The following is a 17419-nucleotide window of genomic DNA, read 5'->3' as shown; positions in this document are numbered from 1 at the left end:
TGTTTTTATAAGCCAACGTTTTTAACATATCAAGAGTACTTTGTGCCGGTTAGATAAATGCGTTGTTTTGCTACCTATTCATACCTACTATAAAATGAAGTGAATGTGATCAAAAATAATTAATTAGCAAACATTTAATTATGTGTGTTCGGGTAGTGCAGACGTGTGGCGGGGAAAACATCATAAAAATAAAACACATCTTCAGGACGTGTCAGCTGTGAGTAAGCTTAGCCTTTATTTACTATAAGTAACTATATAGGTACAGTTCTCCCATATTAATAATGCGCATGCAAATCTTCGCAAACTGTCGTATTCCCGGAAACACCCGAATCATTGAATCGTAAGAGCCACTTGCATTTTGATCCTTGTTCGAAAGAAATTGTAGTCAATATCATGTGACACATAATCGAAAACAATTTGGGCGGTCGGTGGCTGTCACGGGCCGATCAGTCAAGGGTCTCAAGGTCAAGATCAGTATTACTTTTGTGGAATTATAAAGAGCTGCAATTACACATCGTTCTTGTTATTTTTTTCAAATGTGAATTTAATTTCAACTTTAATTATTTTTGACGATGCCATATTATATGAGGCATATTTAAGAATAAAATATACGTCACATTGACAGACTTCACTTTGCCAATAAAGCCACACCCAAAAGACCAACCCCCTTATTCATAGAAAAGTTACAATACGTTTTAACTAATAAACTGTTTTGTCCCTCTCTGTCAAAGAACAAATTGTTCTTTGTCGGAGAGGGACAAAACAGTTTATTAGTTAAAACGTTCTGTAACTTCTCTATGAATAAGGGGGCAAGTTTGTAATTGTAATATTATTGTGAATGATCAGCGCTGTAAATACTTTTGAACTGAGATTTTAATGTAAACATTTTTATTAATGTGAAATAATCAGTGCTGTAAATACTTTTGAACTGAGATTTAAAAAATTTAATATAAACCTGTGTTTGAAATCCATGTCTCCTTATAATATAAACCTTGTGTTATTCAAACCTTCTTTCATCCATCTTTACATCAGCTTCAGTAAGACACTTGAAAAGTACCTACTGCAACATTTTCGAAGTAAATTTTAATATTATGGAATATTATGAATTATCGAATCAAATTTCGTTACTGATAAATCAATTATCTCTTTTAGCACCAATTACATAATTCTACTAAAATTTCATGAAGAAAATGCACTTAACCACTCTAAATACATAATAGTTTTCTAACGCTCGGGAATACGACCGTTGCCGAACAATGACGAAGATTCCTATGTGCATTATCAATTTTGGGGAACTGTAAGTACTTACCGAATGTCAAAAAATACCTGGGTTACCAACTCATCGTACCTCTTCTGTGACTTTAGGATCAAACTGTGTGCTGGGGGGTACCTACATTTACTTATCTATTTGTACTTACCAGTAGATGCCTATGATATACGTACTTTCTGCGAAAAGTGTTCTCATTACCTTCCTTGTATGAGGCATAAATATGAATGTTTATGTTTAGTGTTAGGATGAAATTCCGCGCTGAAAACCCTGATGCGCCTGCTTCATTAATAATAGCAAACGTTCTAGTAGATTCTACAACTATACTGTTGGCGAAGTTAGTAAACTACCCACTTGTTTGCCAACTACATATTGAGGGTGGACGATCAGAACATGTAAATGTTACAGGAATAGATACAATTTCGACAAATTCGCGTTTGTTTGTTGTAGTTACTGAAAAACTTTAAAATAAGTTCAGAACAAGTAAAATGGTTGGCTTAGGGAAATTCTTCAGTGGTTATAGTTTGCGAGATGAATAGATAGTGAACACTGGGTATCCTTCAGGTACAGTATGATTATTAGCAGTATCGCACTGCGTTTAGTTAGGTATATGTAGCAACTTACGACGATACAAGTAGGAATCTTTGCTTGTAAGTATTCCTAGACTAAACTTCATGTCATGTCGTAGGTGGTTTTACCTCGGGGTACTAACTTTTTTTTACTACTGGAGGTTGGTTCGCTAGAACCTAGATCAATTGAAATCTTAGCCATGCACGTACCGTACTATCAAGAATAGAAAACGTTGCGTTTAGAACTTAGTGTAGAGGATCATACATAATATATATGTTATACATTTTACTATAACTACTACCAGTTAGGTACGTAGGTCATATTTTTGTTCATCAAGGTACTTACTTATGTACCTACCTAATTCGACCTATGCTGCAGGGTGTAGGCAGCTAGCTCAGATAGTCAAGTAGATAGGTACCTCCTAGTCGCTCCGGGCATGTCTAGGTCAGAGTTCAGCCTCTGGACCGATTGCGACTTCGACACAACAATACTTAATTAAGTTTGTTTACTATTAGAACACAACTTAGGTCAATTACCTATCTAAAAACGGATGTTTTGATCATTCAGTGCGGAATAGTTGAGAGCAACGATCTTATTCGAGTCTCCGCTTATCGGAATCGCCACTCGGGGCGCGAGCGGCCGGCCGACGAACAACTAAACGCGTGATTTAAACTAGTTACGGGAAGTTTGGAAAGAAGTGATGTGTGAGACAGTGACGGTGACATAGCACCCCGCGCCCTGCGCCAGCTCTCTGCCACATCATTATCACCACAAGATCAGCCGCCATTCACACGTTACGGGAGGCGCAATATAAATAAATTGGTGAGTTTTTTTAAAATAGATCCTTTCAATCTTGTGGTTTCTTTGTTTTTTATTGATTGTAATACAAATAAGTGATAGTACTAATTCCTCCACTCGGAGTAGATAGGATAACACTGCCGCGCCGTGTGTCCCAGTTAGTTGATCTTGATTTCTATTTAATTTTTTTTTCGTGGCTATAGCTTTGATTCATTTTAAATGTATTTTTATTAATTAAAAAATAGTTTAAAAAATATCTAATTATTCATCCAGAAATCGAAAAACTTGATTTATGAAATAAATGAGGGTAGAAAAAAAGTACACAACCAACGGTTTTACGTAACTATCAAAGATGTTATCGTCAATAAGCTATAAGCTGTAACTATGTACCTAGTAACTAAGCTTATAAGCTTGGGTAAAAACTGTGGTCTGTTTATATCTAGCCTATAGCTGGGTCCTGCCTGGGCAGAGGAGTAGGTAACTATTATTACTAATGTTCATTGAACTTGCATATTTGTAGCGCCCGCCCGTGACATTCTCAATTTCGACAACATACTACTACTTTAGTACTACTTAACTACTTTAATAGAATATAGCCCACACGATCTTTAACTACTATTTTCACTTTCGTATCATCAAATTCCAATTATCTACCTGTCTCATTTGTTACAGTAACCAGACATACCCCTGCCCATGATGTCAGCCCCGGCGGCGGCGACGTGCGGCGCGGACTCGCCCCTGGGCGCCATGTTCGCGGCCGCGGTGCAGTTCTTCGCGGCGGCGCAGTGTGCGCTCACTGAACCCTGGCCCCCCGTGCCCACTGTTGCTAGTGAGTTATCATTACTAGTATAATGTGTCATATTATCAGCCCGTTATCAGGCAATCCCGAGGAGCACCACAACGCAACACTCTGTCCTTGCCCTTTCTCTACCAGCCATTGCTGGACTTTACTATATGTTCGTTTGTTGTCAGTCAGAGTTCACGCGCAGCTCGACCGTTCTTATGATAATGAATAGATTGTTAATGTCGTGTATTTGCTCCTCAGATAATTCGCACTACGACATAATAGTGGTGGGGTCGGGCACGGCAGGCTCGGTGCTGGGCGCGCGGCTGTCGGAGGTGCCGCTCAACGTGCTGCTGATCGAGGCCGGCTCCAACCCGCCCGCCGAGAGCATCATCCCGTACTTCCGCGACGTGCTCAAGTCCAGCAAGTACGACTGGAACTACACGACGGAGGACGACCAGTTCTCGAGCCAGGAGCTGCAGCACGGGGCGCAGCGGCAGCCGCGCGGCCGCCTGCTGGGCGGCTGCGACTCCATGAGCGACATGGTGTACACGCGCGGCTTCCCCTCCGACTACGAGGCGTGGGCCGCGGCGCTGGGCCCGCAGTGGGGCTGGCCCACCGTGCTCGAGTACTTCAAGAAGACGGAGCGCATGACGGACGAGCTGATCACGCCGCACCCCGAGCTCATGAAGCGCCACGGCACGGCCGGCGAGCTGCACGTGTCGGGCGCGCGCCGCTACTCGCACACCACGCAGGTCTTCTACGACGCCTTCAAGGAGCTCGGCTTCGAGATGGTGGAGGACATGACCGACCCCACCAAGATCGGCGTCGGCCGCTTCTCGCACACCATCCGCCGCGGCCGCCGCCACAGCGTGGTCACCGCGCTGCTCAACAAGGCGGGCCCCCGACACAACCTGCACGTGCTGCGCGACGCCACCGCCACGCAGGTGCTCTTCGACGGAGCGCGCGCCGCCGGCGTCGCCGTGCTCATCGACGGCCGCGAGCACCACTTCTACGCGGACAAGGAGGTCATCCTCTCAGCGGGTGTGTTCAACACGCCCAAGCTGCTGATGCTGTCGGGCATCGGGCCCCGCGACCACCTGGAGGCGCTGGGCGTGCCCGTGCGCGCCGACCTGCCCGTGGGCGAGCACCTGCAGGACCACACCATGGTGCTGCAGCACCTGGCGGCCGCGCCCGGCACGTGCCCCTCCCCCGCGCCCGCACGCTACGCCGCCCTGCTGCGCTACCTGCACGACCAGGGCGGGAACTTCTCCGAGACGGACACGATGGGCGCCTACATGGTGAACGAAACGGCCAACCCGCGCGCGCCGGAGTTCGCCATGTTCCCGACCTGCCTGCCCGCCGGCTTCGGCTTCTACGCGGGCTGCACCAGCATCCTCGGCTTCAAGGAGGGCATCTGCCGCGCGCTGGACGACGCCAACCGCGAGCACGAGCTCATCACCGTGGCGCTGGTGCTGCTGGACCCGCGCTCCACCGGCCGGGTGCGCCTGCGCTCGCGCGACCCGCTGGCGCCGCCGCTCATCTACTCGGGCACGTTCAGCCACGCGGCGGACCTGGCGCGCTTCCCCGCCGCCATGCGCAAGGCGCTGTCGCTGAAGGACACGGAGTTCCTGAAGGCCCGCGGGGCGCGCGTGGTGGAGCTGCCGCTGGCGTCGTGCGCGGGCGAGGAGGGCGAGGCGGCGCTGGCATGCAGGGCGCGGGCCACGGCCACGTCAGCGTGGCACGCGGCGGGCACGGCGCGCGCGGGCGCGGTGCTGGACGCGGAGCTGCGCGTGCGTGGCGTGCCCGGCCTGCGCGTGGTGGACGCCAGCGTCATGCCGCGCCTCGTCAGCTCCAACACCAACGCCGCCGTCGTCATGATCGCCGAGCGCGCCGCCGACTTCATCAAGACGCAGTACGGCTTCCAGTGAGCGGTGCCGGCGCACGGGGTGAGGGCGGCTGAATTAATATGTTCAATAGGGTAAGAGAGATGAAGAATGAATGTTGCTCGTAAGCTGCAGTGTTTTCACAGATTATTGTATTTTAGTGTATCAGGAATTCATCACAAATGTAGGACTTAAACATTCAATAACAATATCTAATAATAATCACAAAGTAAAACCTGATACGCTGCATACCAATAACTCCTCATAAATATATTATTTTAAGTGAATTATGTACCTGCTCAAATCAATTCTTCTATAAGCAAATGGTGATTGATAATGTTAAGTAATGTATGTTTGTATTGTATTTTTATTTCTTTGACCAGTAAATGAGATTAGAGAGACTGATAGGTAACATGTGTGTTTTCGTGTTTAATTAATGTGATGTGTGATATTTTTTTAATTATTATTGTATTTAGCGTAGGTATAAGTAAATTGATTAATATTAATTTAGCTTTAACACCACCTGAGTAGCTTCAAATTTATTGAATTCATAAAATATGTGAAATATCTAATTAATTGATTATAAATTAAAGAGATTATTAGTAATTGGTTATATTGGTTAGTTGACTTTTCAAATCAATTACTTACTCATCGAGCTGTAATGACTTAGATATCAGTAATATAGGTTCACATTAGCAATTATAAAAGTTAAAGTAATAAACAATTGGTTAATAAAGATATTTAATATTCAGTGAAGGTACTGTGTTTTATTTATTTATTTTTAACTTTATAATTTTAGGCCAACTGTTTACTTTGCAAAGTTTTTAGATAATTTTACTTACGTATCTTTCTGAATTAAACCTAAAAAAGTTACATACGTAGAATCCGGGATCTTTTTTACTCATTTTTAGGGTTCCGTAGCCAAAATGGCAAAAACGGAACCCTTATAGTTTCGTCATGTCCGTCTGTCCGTCTGTCCGTCTGTCACAGCCGATTTACTCGGAAACTATAAGTACTACAGTGATGAAATTTGATGGGAATATGTGTTGTATGAACCGCTACAAAAATATGACACTAAATAGTAAAAAAAAGAATTGGGGGTGGGGCCCCCCATACATGTAACTGAGGGATGAAATTTTTTTTTTCGATGTACATACCCGTGTGGGGTATCAATGGAAAGGTCTTTTAAAATGATATAAAGTTTTCTAAAAAACATTTTTCTTAAAGTGAACGGTTTTTGAGATATCAGCTCTCAAAGTCGTAAAAAGTATGTCCCCCCCCTCTATTTTTATAACTACGGGGTATAAAATTCTAAAAAAAATAGAGGTGATGCATGCTAATTAACTCTTTCAACGATTTTTGGTTTGATCAAAGTATCTCTTATAGTTTTTGAGATAGGTTGATTTAACTGTAATTTTGCTGCTACGGAACCCTTTGTGCGCGAGCCCGACTCGCACTTGGCCGGTTTTTAAATCCTATAACCAAGTCCAGATTGTATGTTTATTATGAATAGACCCACTAATGAATCCAACGCAATAAGGTACGACCGTAACAAATTGATCAATTCAATTAGATAACAATTGTCGCAACTGACGTCCTAATTAGGGTTCCGTAGAGAGTGAAAGTGCTCCCTTATAGGGCGCGGGGCGGCGTGACGTGACATAACGTGACATGTGACGTGACGGCGTGCATGACAGTCACTGTGTCACTTGCTGGAGGGTTGATCTATACTGAAGAAAAACGAACGAAAGGAAGTTGTAGATGTAAAGTCTTGGCTCGCGCAGCAGCGCTTCGGAACTTCGTTTTCGTCATCACGTGCTGGGTGCGTGTCTACGGGAGGTTTCTGACCCAGGGCGCGGGTTATCTTCGTTCATCAGGGGAAGTGCCTATATAAGTAATACCCTATCTATGAGGAGAAGCCAAGAGCCGTATTCTCAGTTGTACAATAGGTACTTAGTTAAGTAGATACTTACGTATATTTCGTATTCTTTCTATACTTTGCTTATTAAAGTTATGTAGATATTATTTAAGTCAGTAGCATATAAGTATATAAGATACACTCGGTGCCTTTGATCTTCATCTTCATGATTTTCAGCAGCCCTGAAATGGCACATTCCTCTACCTCTGATTTGGTATGCACTGTGCAAACGACGACGTGTATTAATTACTTATAATAATGAATACGGTGAGCGGTGTCTTATGTCACCTGATTTGCACCTGATTCAATTAAATTTGACAACCAAATTGTTTCGTAACTCCTTACTTGTTTATGAACTTTTTCTAGTGCACTAGGTATACCACGAACAGGCTAACGTAGCGTGGGATGGGGCGTCCTGTGCCAAGCAAGCTAGCTAGAAAAGCAAAATGCGTAAGTACCTAAGTATTGATTGATAACAAACAAGCATTACCCACCATGACGAGATGCGATGCTGCAGCCCCCGCCGCTGACCGCCGCCGCTTCCACCGCCGCCGTCGCCGCCACCGCCGCCGCCGCCGCCGCGCTTTCACCTGCGTACGCGCATTCTGTACACTTGCCGGTAAAACTTTTAGTTGAGAAAGAAGATTTGAAACACTGTAAGGACGTAAACTATGTATTTCAATTATTACGCACATTTATTAAGTAACGTTTGGTAATTTGAAGTGAAGTGCAGATACTTATCACCAAAATTTTGTGCCTTTACCTAGATTCATACTTACAATTGATTGGAGTTTCAATGGTGAATGAAAGTTATATACAGTGGAGAGAAAATGAGATATCACACGGTTGGTATACGACTATACGTTGATATTATGCCATAACAAACTCATCAACGCTCCCATAAGTCATCTACAAGTGTAATTTGTGTTATCAACAGCGGCAGCAATGGTCGGTGAGTGTACCCCGCACAGCCGCGCCGCCGCCGCCGCCGCCGCCGCAGTGTGACTCGAGCCGCGCCGCGCAGCGCCCGTGCCAGTGATGCGATGGCGGACCCAGAGCCCGCGGACCACGTGACCATCGTGGCGGAGACGTACGGCCGCGCCGCCAACACCGTCTCCTCGCTCAAGTCCGAGGACTCCACGGAACAGTTAATATGCAAGAGCCCCCCGAAAAAGGCTCCCAAAGTGAAGAAGGAGAAGAGTTTGCGGTCCAAGAGTGTGGAACCGTCGGTGACTAGTGATGCGGTGCGCTCGCGGCGGCTGGTGGTGGCGCTGGGGCTGGCGCAGCTGGTGCTGGGCGCGCTGCTGGCGGGCGGCGGCGCGCTGGCCGTGCTGAAGGGCGCCGCCCTGGCGCGCGTGGGCGCCGGCCTGTGGGCGGGCTGCGTGGCCGTGGTGGCCGGCGTCGTGGGCCTGCTCGCCGGCATCAGCGACTGCTACGGAGTCGAAGGGAAGAAAGGGTGAGTTTGTGTCAGCCGACCCGGTGCTTGAGATCCTGATGATAAATCTCTAATATAGTCAGCTACCTCCGAATTGGAGTCTTGGACTTGGACATGTACAGTTTTATCCCCTTATAAATCTGATTTCTGACCTGTGCTTATTGCTAGCTAAGTGGATAGAAACCTAAAGTACCTCAATGGTTTCTTGCGTACTGCATTGTGCACTCGGTTGCATCGCCGACGAGCCGGGCGCGGGCGCGGCGCAACTTCACTCAATATTCAGGAAACTATCATAATATACTATTTGTAGAATTCTCCTAATTAGTGTTAAGTCATAAATTAAAGAATCTGCCTTTGTTCTTTCCACACAACAAAATCATAAGGCATACCAAATTTAGTGAAGGGCATTTACTCACTCGGTAAGATATTTAAAGATAGGATCTTTAAAGTATAAACCGTATTAAAATAATTATACATGATTGAAATAAGTAAAAAGCAAGCAAAAGGTTATTCCGGTATATCTACGTAGGATTATGTTAAATATGGTCAAGGTGATAATCAAATCTATGAAAATGAGACATCAATTCAAGTAAAAGCGAAAGCGAACCGGCTTGAAAATAAACATAATTATTCAAATCAACTTGTTTAATCTGAATTCAGATTAAAAACCGACTTCAAAAAACCACTAAAACGTAAGAAATAATTTAAGGTTTAGACCAATCCTAGGTCACAGTATAAATATACCTAAGCAGGTACTGTTCTTTTTTGATGTTGGTGCAGTGACAAAGTAGTTAATCTGAAGAAATATGGCACCAACTTCAAAAAAGAACAGTACCTGCTTAGGTATATTTATACTGTGACCTAGGATTGGTCTAAACCTTAAATTATTTCTTACGTTTTAGTGGTTTTTTGAAGTCGGTTTTTAATTTTTTTAAAATTATTATTTTATTTTGTTATTTTTAGTTTATTTGCAATAATTATCAATCAAAAGTAAGATGCAAATGATACCAATATGTCCTACTCGTTAATACGAATCATTCGAGCCCAAACACGAGGTAGTTGCTATATACCGTTGAGGAGTTCCCTTGACTGCCTTCCGTTTCCATCATCAGATCAGCTCAAGGTCACCATCATATCTTTTTGTTATAATAACAATATTTACGTTATAAATTTCATAAGAATCGGTTGATAAGTGCCCAAAATGGAAATTTATACCCCTGTTTTTACCCCTTTACCCACCCTTGGGGGTGGAATAAAATTCTGAAAAAAAAATGGGACCACCCCTGAGCTCAACCCAATACATCAAAAAAAGAATTTTCAAAATCGGTCCATAAATGGCTGAGTAATCGATGAACATACATAAAAAAAAAAAAAAAACATACATACAGACGAATTGAGAACCTCCTCCTTTTTCGAAGTCGGTTAAAAACTAAACACAATAACATATGGCCGTCGGTGCGACGCTTCCTAAGAAACTCAATAAAATTTCTCTTTCTACAAAGCGGTGTTAATATGTTTATTAGAAATCGCATAATGTTAAAGGTCACATTTCCATTTGCCTCTCGCGTCTCCACGCCGCTGGCTGCCCCGGGCGGTCCCGGGCGGCCCCGGGCTGCCCCGGGCGCTTCCGAGCTCAGGGTTTGTCTTCAATCCCGCAAACTGAGAGTGGTTGGGACGAAGTTGGCAAATTAGGTATATTTATTACGAATGAAAAAGTATAAGTATTATAGACAAACTCAAGATAAACCATAATATAAACTCTGTCAGATTTGTGTTATATATATAGACAAATTGCGAATCCAAGACAAAGTCTTCCTGATCATATTTCACTGTCAAAGGAGAACAAGACAACTAGTCAAAGGTCACATGAATATGCTAAAAACGCAGGTTGGTATTGAATGTATCGTTGAATTATTGGTGATTTGCAAATCTTTAAATATCGATCTGTGTCAGGAAATGAATGTTTCTAACGATTAAGTACAATCGGATAGAAACATGAATAGAGTTGTAAAGTAATAAATAGAGGTTTTGATTAGAGATGGTAATACAGACCAGACGTGACATACTTTTGCCAGTCTCCGATATGTTTTATTTTACTTCTCTGCGTTTTACGTGGTTTATCTATTTTATATATTACCTATATAGGTTGGTAGGGTTTGAAAGGTTTAGAAATCATTTATTTACTAACGTATGTACCAACGATTAATTACTTATTGTAACAAACAGTTATAGAGCTGTATACGATGTTGCAATCACTGTTTCCGATACGTCAACAAACAAAATACTTTCTGTAATATGAAATGAAGCAGAGCTAATGTATGTAAACATTTTAAAGTCAAACTAAATACATACTGTCCTGAAACGAAGTTAATTCCAGCGAGTAGTTATCTCGGGACCAATTACCGTGTGTTACCCATTACGTGTTCTCACGTAACAATTATTTACAGTAACGTGAATGGCTAATTTTTGCGTAACCACCGTCAAGTTCAGTCTAATTGTCTCCATCTTGCGCGCGCGCAGCTGATCCGTGACGTCACGCGAGGTCCTCCCAGGGCACCGCTGATTATTAAATCTAGTATTATAGTGTTTAAACTTACGTACTATACAGGGTATATGTAATTTGATTGACGAGGTTCCCGTCGCCACTTTATAATGGTTAATAAATATCAACTGCTCTTCACAGGTACATACATTTTTGTTGAGTGAGTAGATTTATCTATGTACAGCGATTAGATACTTAAGTATAATAGGTATCTCATTTAAGATACCTTAAACTTACTCAATTTAGAAGCCTAGTTGGTAAAAACAAAAGCTTTGCAAACATTTACCTAGTTAGATTCAAATCGGCAATTTTACATAATTTTGTGCACTTAGCTCCGATACTATCAATGCACGTTTTTTGCTGAGTGCTGTTACATCATTGTTTATGGTTTCGCAGTTAATTCTTCTTGCGTCACATAGTCTTATCTTCAAAGTAACGGTGTTATTATAATTACCTATAAATCTTTAATTTAATGAATTAAGCTTACATAGAAAATAACAAAACCTTATTCTTAAATCTTAAACAAATTCAAATGGTCCCATCCATAAGTATAACATGTATGTATATTATTTACGTATTTGAAGTCTTGTATAAAAGTGATCGAATGTAGATTACTACAGTGTGTAATACACATCGGTATTTAACGTATAATTTCAACAATATTTGTTTGCAAGTGCTAGTAGGTACTTGTAGTCTTATGAACACGACATTTTTATTGAAAATGTTAACTTAATAACGAATTAAATCGATAAGCAATTAAAATAGGACACAGTAAGATACTTCAGTTCTCTACTTACGATCAGTTCAGATAGATTCGCCGCAGCCAGCGATGCGTGAACCCCGCGCCTACTCACTGCACGTGGTGGTCGCCAGGAGGGTCATTCTAGTAGTACGAAGATACGAAGCGCCTTTGCCTGAACCACCCTGTACCTCCTGCAGGTTGACTGGTAGCATATGCTTTTAGCATAAAGTCCACCTGATTGTACAATGTGCATTAATTCCTTTTGTATAATGTGCAATAAAATAACAGATAAACAAATAATGTCGACTAATCTCGTTGTATTCAATCGAACCTTTAACTTCGTGATTCGTCAAGCTAGAGTACCCGGCAGGTGTATGGCACCGTACCGCCATGCCACCGCCGCCGCCGGTGCAGCGGACCGTGTCGCCACGCCGCGTGCGCCTGCGCAGCGCATTGAGCTGCACCTGACGGCGGAAGTGCATACACGCTGGCGTGAAACGAGATATCTTAGTCTTTTGTGCTTTTGGATGTTTATCCTGTTGTCAGTCTGTCCTGTCGACACGCAGCAGTTGTGTGATGCGAAGAATAAGGGGTGTACATGGATGAGATTTAATAACCTCAAAATACGATATCTCATTTATAATATAAAAAAGTTGCAAATCCAAAATGAGACCGCACGAAGCGTTACTTTACCTTTATACCGTAGCGGCAGCTGAAACTCACCTAGGGCATAATTATATTTACTCTCAAGTAAAGTTAAACTTTCTAACATGTCCAATAGAAATATCAAAATAGTTGTCGCGGACAACGGATTCTTGACCCAAAATGTTCGTAGGTTTTTTGTTTCATACAAAAGACATCAACGCGGTGCCTCATAAAGAAGCGCGCGCCGCCGCCGCCGCCGCCGCCGCGGGGATTAACCTTAGCTGATCCAGGCATCCGTTAGATCATTAAACACTATTTGTGAATACATTTTTAAAAGCTGTATATAATTACTTAATAAGTAGATGTTTTCAAGATGTATTTGTAAAGTTCAAGTAATATTAACTAGTTATGGGGTCCATCTCCACACCGCTGGTTTGCTGTATAACCAGTCTAACTATGAGTATGCAGTAATCACTCAGGTGATTGTCTTAAAATTGATATGCAGTTAAAATAAACTACATAATATACCTACGTACTCTTATGATAAGATCCCGTGTTACAAATAACAATCTCGATATCGTAATCTTATCTCCGATGCATCGGCATAAGGTAAATAATTATGTATCTCTAGATATAATTACATATACTCAGATACATATATGCTGTGCGTTTACTGTGTGCTTTCACCCACTTTTCTACTCTCTCTCTCTCTCTCAGCCTTCTGTAGTCCACTGTTGGACATAGGCCTCTCCTAACGATCGCCACCCCAAACGGTCACCCGCCATCTGCATCCAGCGGCTTCCCGCTACCTTCCGCAGATCATCAGACCAACGGGTTGGGGGGCGACCGACACGCCGTTTGCCGACACGGGGTCTCCACTCCAGAACCTTTCTACTCCAGCGGTCGTCGGCTCTTTTCTTCACTTTTCTACTAGGGACAATTATTACTTCATGTGATTGAAAATGAACTCTGTTTACACAATCTAAAGGTGTAAAATGTAAAAGACGAGACGAAGCCATTTCTAGCTTCATAAAATGGTATAAATTCATTTTAAGCGTTCTGCCAGTAAACTTTTAAATATACTTAGCAAATTTTATGAAGATTTATATGCAGAGGTATTTGTGTAATTGAATTTTCTCTCATACGTATATATTCAATGATATTCTAATATAGAAAAGTTGTATAACGATTCTGAAGGCACAACGGCACAACATTAAGGTAATTACAGCATGATCACGACAAAAAAATATGGAAATTATATAAATTATTTACTTACTTGATAATCAAAAGCTGTAGGTATACATTAGTTGATGGAGCTACAGGAGGGATTCAAATATTGATCGGTATCATTTGGTATTGCACAAAAGTTATTTATGTAGATACCTACTTGTATATCGGCCATCGATACATCTCCGATCTATTGTGGAGTCGTGAATAGTCGAGATCGATTCATCGATAACGTATTGAAGTGATCGTTCAATTTAGATGCTCATTACTGGAGGCGCTCGAGTCCATTTAGATTATATTTTCACTCTCAATGTTATTATTTTCGCAAACTTAACGAGATATTGTTATATACCTCTATATGAACATAAGAAATAGCTTATACAGTGATTGACATGCACTTGATTAAAATACGTCGCAGTGAAAGTCTTAGCTGAGAGGAGTAGTAATGTTCCTTGAGCAGCAGTGTGCAATAGGGTTAAATACAGATAAAATAACAGTTTTATGAATCAACGTAAATATTTATTCCGCTTTTACTGCAATTCCTCTAAAGACTTGTCTACAATGGGGTAAATCCGTAGGCTAATCACCAAATTATTCCCTCATATTATATTTTATCACGTATTTTCAACGTCAACGTCTTCTTTTTCTTTGCACATGTATTTCTCTATCCAAGCCGCTCATCTATCCTCTTCATCGAGCTCACGTGATGCATCTCTCTCTTGCTGCAGCAGCGGGCTGCTCATCCAAGCCGCTTATTCGTCCTCTTCACCGAGCTCACGTCCCCCTCTCTTTAACCTCCCCTTCTCTCTTGCAGCAGCAGCAGCGGCCTCCTTCTCTCTCTAACCTCCCTCTCTCTCTTGCAGCAGCGGGCTGCTGACGGGGTTCCTGGCGCTGTCGTTGCTGGCGCTGGCGTGCGGCAACAGCGCGGCCGTGCTCGCGGCCACCGGCCTGCACCGCGACGCCGCGCGCCCCACGCCGCAGCCCGAGACCTTCGAGGTGAGACCACCAAACCGGTCAAATACACTTACGAGCAATGAAAAACTGTCTGCAATATTAAAATACATTTGAGAGCGCATCAAAATATTACGAACTAACTCAGAACGTAAACATTTTGATCAAATTCTAAATTGAATGTTTTCAAAAGTAGGGTTTGTTCGGTGTCGACATTTTGTAAGTGGAACTTTTTCATTACTCGTGAGTGTATATTAATGCCCCAGCACTGCAGACGTGATGGGTCGTGATGATGAAGTATAGGTATGCTAGAGGTTGCTAGTATTGTCGGCGGGTTTGTATATCTAGGTAACTCCTTGGATGAGCTTGATAAGCAGAGACCCGTCGATTGTTTTCTACATTACATGAGCCATTGTGGTGTCCCAGTCGGTGGTGCAAATGGCCATTTTTACTTCAGTCATAGTACTATCTATGTATTATTTTTTTATTGATCAATTACAAAGCATTTCATATAAACTCTTACTAAAGCTACATCTTAGGTACTTAAAAGATAGAAGACTGTAACAAAATTAGTCGGTTCCGCCGTCGAGAAAAAATTCCACATTTTCCACTGATTAATATTGTAACTCGCAACTAGTGCGTAAACGAAGTCGACGGGTACTGTCGCAGCCACGTCACGTCGTCGCAGCAGACAGTCGTCTTGCAACTACCACTGCTTGTACCATCATTGTATGTAGTTGTCTGTCTGTACCTTAGAAGTGTTCTTATGTACTTGGAACTACAATTATATGAATAATGGTAGGTACATGATCATGGCCAATGGGGGTATCTATTAAGGTACATATTATCACAATGGTTTTTGTTACTTCGTTATTTAGTACCAATTGTCCGTATTTCATAGGCTACAGCAGGTACCTAAGCCTTATACTTTTGTTAGGATGTATGACTTGCTCAGTTCAAATAATCAAATGTTACAAAACGTCGGAACATATCACACAAAATTTTATAGCTTTTCGCACACTAAAAAAGCGAACGATTTCATAAGTTTTGTCAGCCGATAAAAATGTACTAAAAGTAAACATGTATATTTATATTATGAAAACATTGCATAGTTTGTACGTCCTACTAACTTATCTCTACAAACATTTTGGCAACTTTTGATTGGCTTTCACAATCACAGTCATAATTCAGTTTATTGATTTTACTTTTATATCTAAATTTTAATAAGTATACCAGTAATATTTCACAACGGCCAATTATATCCACTAAAGATCTAATGCATCCTTGACGTGATGGTCGGCGAACATCAAAGATAAATACCTAATAATTAATGTACTTTACTTCATACATAGGTGTTTTACGACCACATTTCATCACATCGTACGTGCACAAGTCTGAGAACTGTTAACATATTAGTGCGTAGTTAATTTCAACAAACATTCCTAATTATTATTAAAATAGTTTATTGGACATGATTTATGAATTAAAACTTAAATGACTGATCTTGCAATTTTATAATTAGGTCATTATTCAATTTAGTAATCACTAATTACGCTCAGTTACGAATTTAATAGTTACATACACATTTTTGTCACACACGTGGTATTATAACAACAACAAACAGCCAGACTTAAAAAGTTCCAAAGTTATTCATCAAGTGGCCATAATTAATAAGGAATGTTCCACAGGAGTCCGGGTCTCTGGTGTATCTTATTATGTAACCCAGTACATACATGGTCATCATGACCACTTGCAGGCAAACAAATTCACGGTCCATCTTGAACAGTACAATACAAAGTAGTTATGTAGAATAATTAATTAATTGCTAAGGTTTTCCACCACACTACACATAACACGTCTGACGTCACTTCACTGCCATAGATTATAATTAAAATTTATAAGTAAAATATGTCACCAATAAGTTTTTCAGATAAAAACTGCAAAAGTAGGTGAACGTCATTCCACAAAAAGAGATGCCAATGTACTGTCAATGTGTCGGGCATTCAATTATTCCTGGACTGGCTGGAAAAAAATATACCCAAAGTTTACCCACCCCACCAACTTCGCAAAACAATAAACCTTCTTCCTCGCATGATCCTCGCTTTTGTGTCTTTGAAATCTACTATTTCAATGCAATGAGAGATGCCTACATTTTACCTATGTAGTGTGGTAGGTAAGGAACTCAGGTAGTTCAGGGCAGGTAAATACTATGGTACTTATTTTGATTATGCTTAAAATGATGCTCGCCTTAATTCTACCTCGCTCGCTGCTCTCTAGTTCGTCGTCGCGACGTGACGTGTCGCGTGAGAATGGGTCGCGTCGTCTTTGTTGTTAATGGACAACATTTCAAAAAACTAAAGCTGCTATAAATCGAAAACCATTTCGAGATTTAGCTCTAAAGGCCACAAAAAAAATGTTTTTGTATTTTTTGGATGTATCATTTTTGAGAAAATCATAAAATAGTAAAAAGTGCTGATGACGTCATGCATCAGGTGCGATGCATTTTGATGATCAAAGCCTATAGATTTAAAAACAAAGTAACTGTCACTTTCATTTTTGATTGACGTTGACGTTTTATCGAGACGTTGTTGTTTATTTGGGTCATTTTCATTAATTCTATTCTGACACTTTCTGACTATTTTTTTTATTTATTA

The 17419-nt window shown here is 41.7% G+C and overlaps 2 protein-coding genes across 3 annotated transcripts in view; both read left to right on the top strand.

Annotated features, from left to right (window-relative positions):
- Window positions 1–87: 87 nt before the first annotated feature.
- On the top strand, window positions 88–6061 carry LOC119691487 (ecdysone oxidase). The gene is made up of 3 exons (XM_038109080.2): window positions 88–217; window positions 3308–3464; window positions 3681–6061. The coding sequence occupies exons 2-3, from the start codon at window positions 3329–3331 to the stop codon at window positions 5348–5350; spliced, it is 1806 nt and encodes a 601-aa protein (XP_037965008.2). The 5' UTR covers window positions 88–217; window positions 3308–3328; the 3' UTR covers window positions 5351–6061.
- A 2150-nt stretch (window positions 6062–8211) lies between these two features.
- LOC105383220 overlaps window positions 8212–17419 on the top strand; it is a 40493-nt gene continuing 31285 nt past the window's right edge. Inside the window, exons 1-2 of one of the 2 annotated variants that reach the window (XM_048626804.1) lie at window positions 8212–8679; window positions 14681–14810. In XM_048626804.1, the coding sequence (XP_048482761.1) occupies window positions 8267–8679; window positions 14681–14810 (543 nt within the window). In that variant the 5' untranslated portion in view covers window positions 8212–8266. Of the gene's footprint in view, window positions 8680–14677; window positions 14811–17419 lie in introns of both variants that reach the window. The other variant, XM_048626803.1, reaches the window with a different exon arrangement.

The sequence above is a fragment of the Plutella xylostella genome, chromosome 17, assembly GCF_932276165.1.
Source record: "Plutella xylostella chromosome 17, ilPluXylo3.1, whole genome shotgun sequence".
Lineage (NCBI taxonomy): Eukaryota > Metazoa > Arthropoda > Insecta > Lepidoptera > Plutellidae > Plutella > Plutella xylostella.
This window is presented reverse-complemented; position numbering and strand designations above follow the sequence as displayed.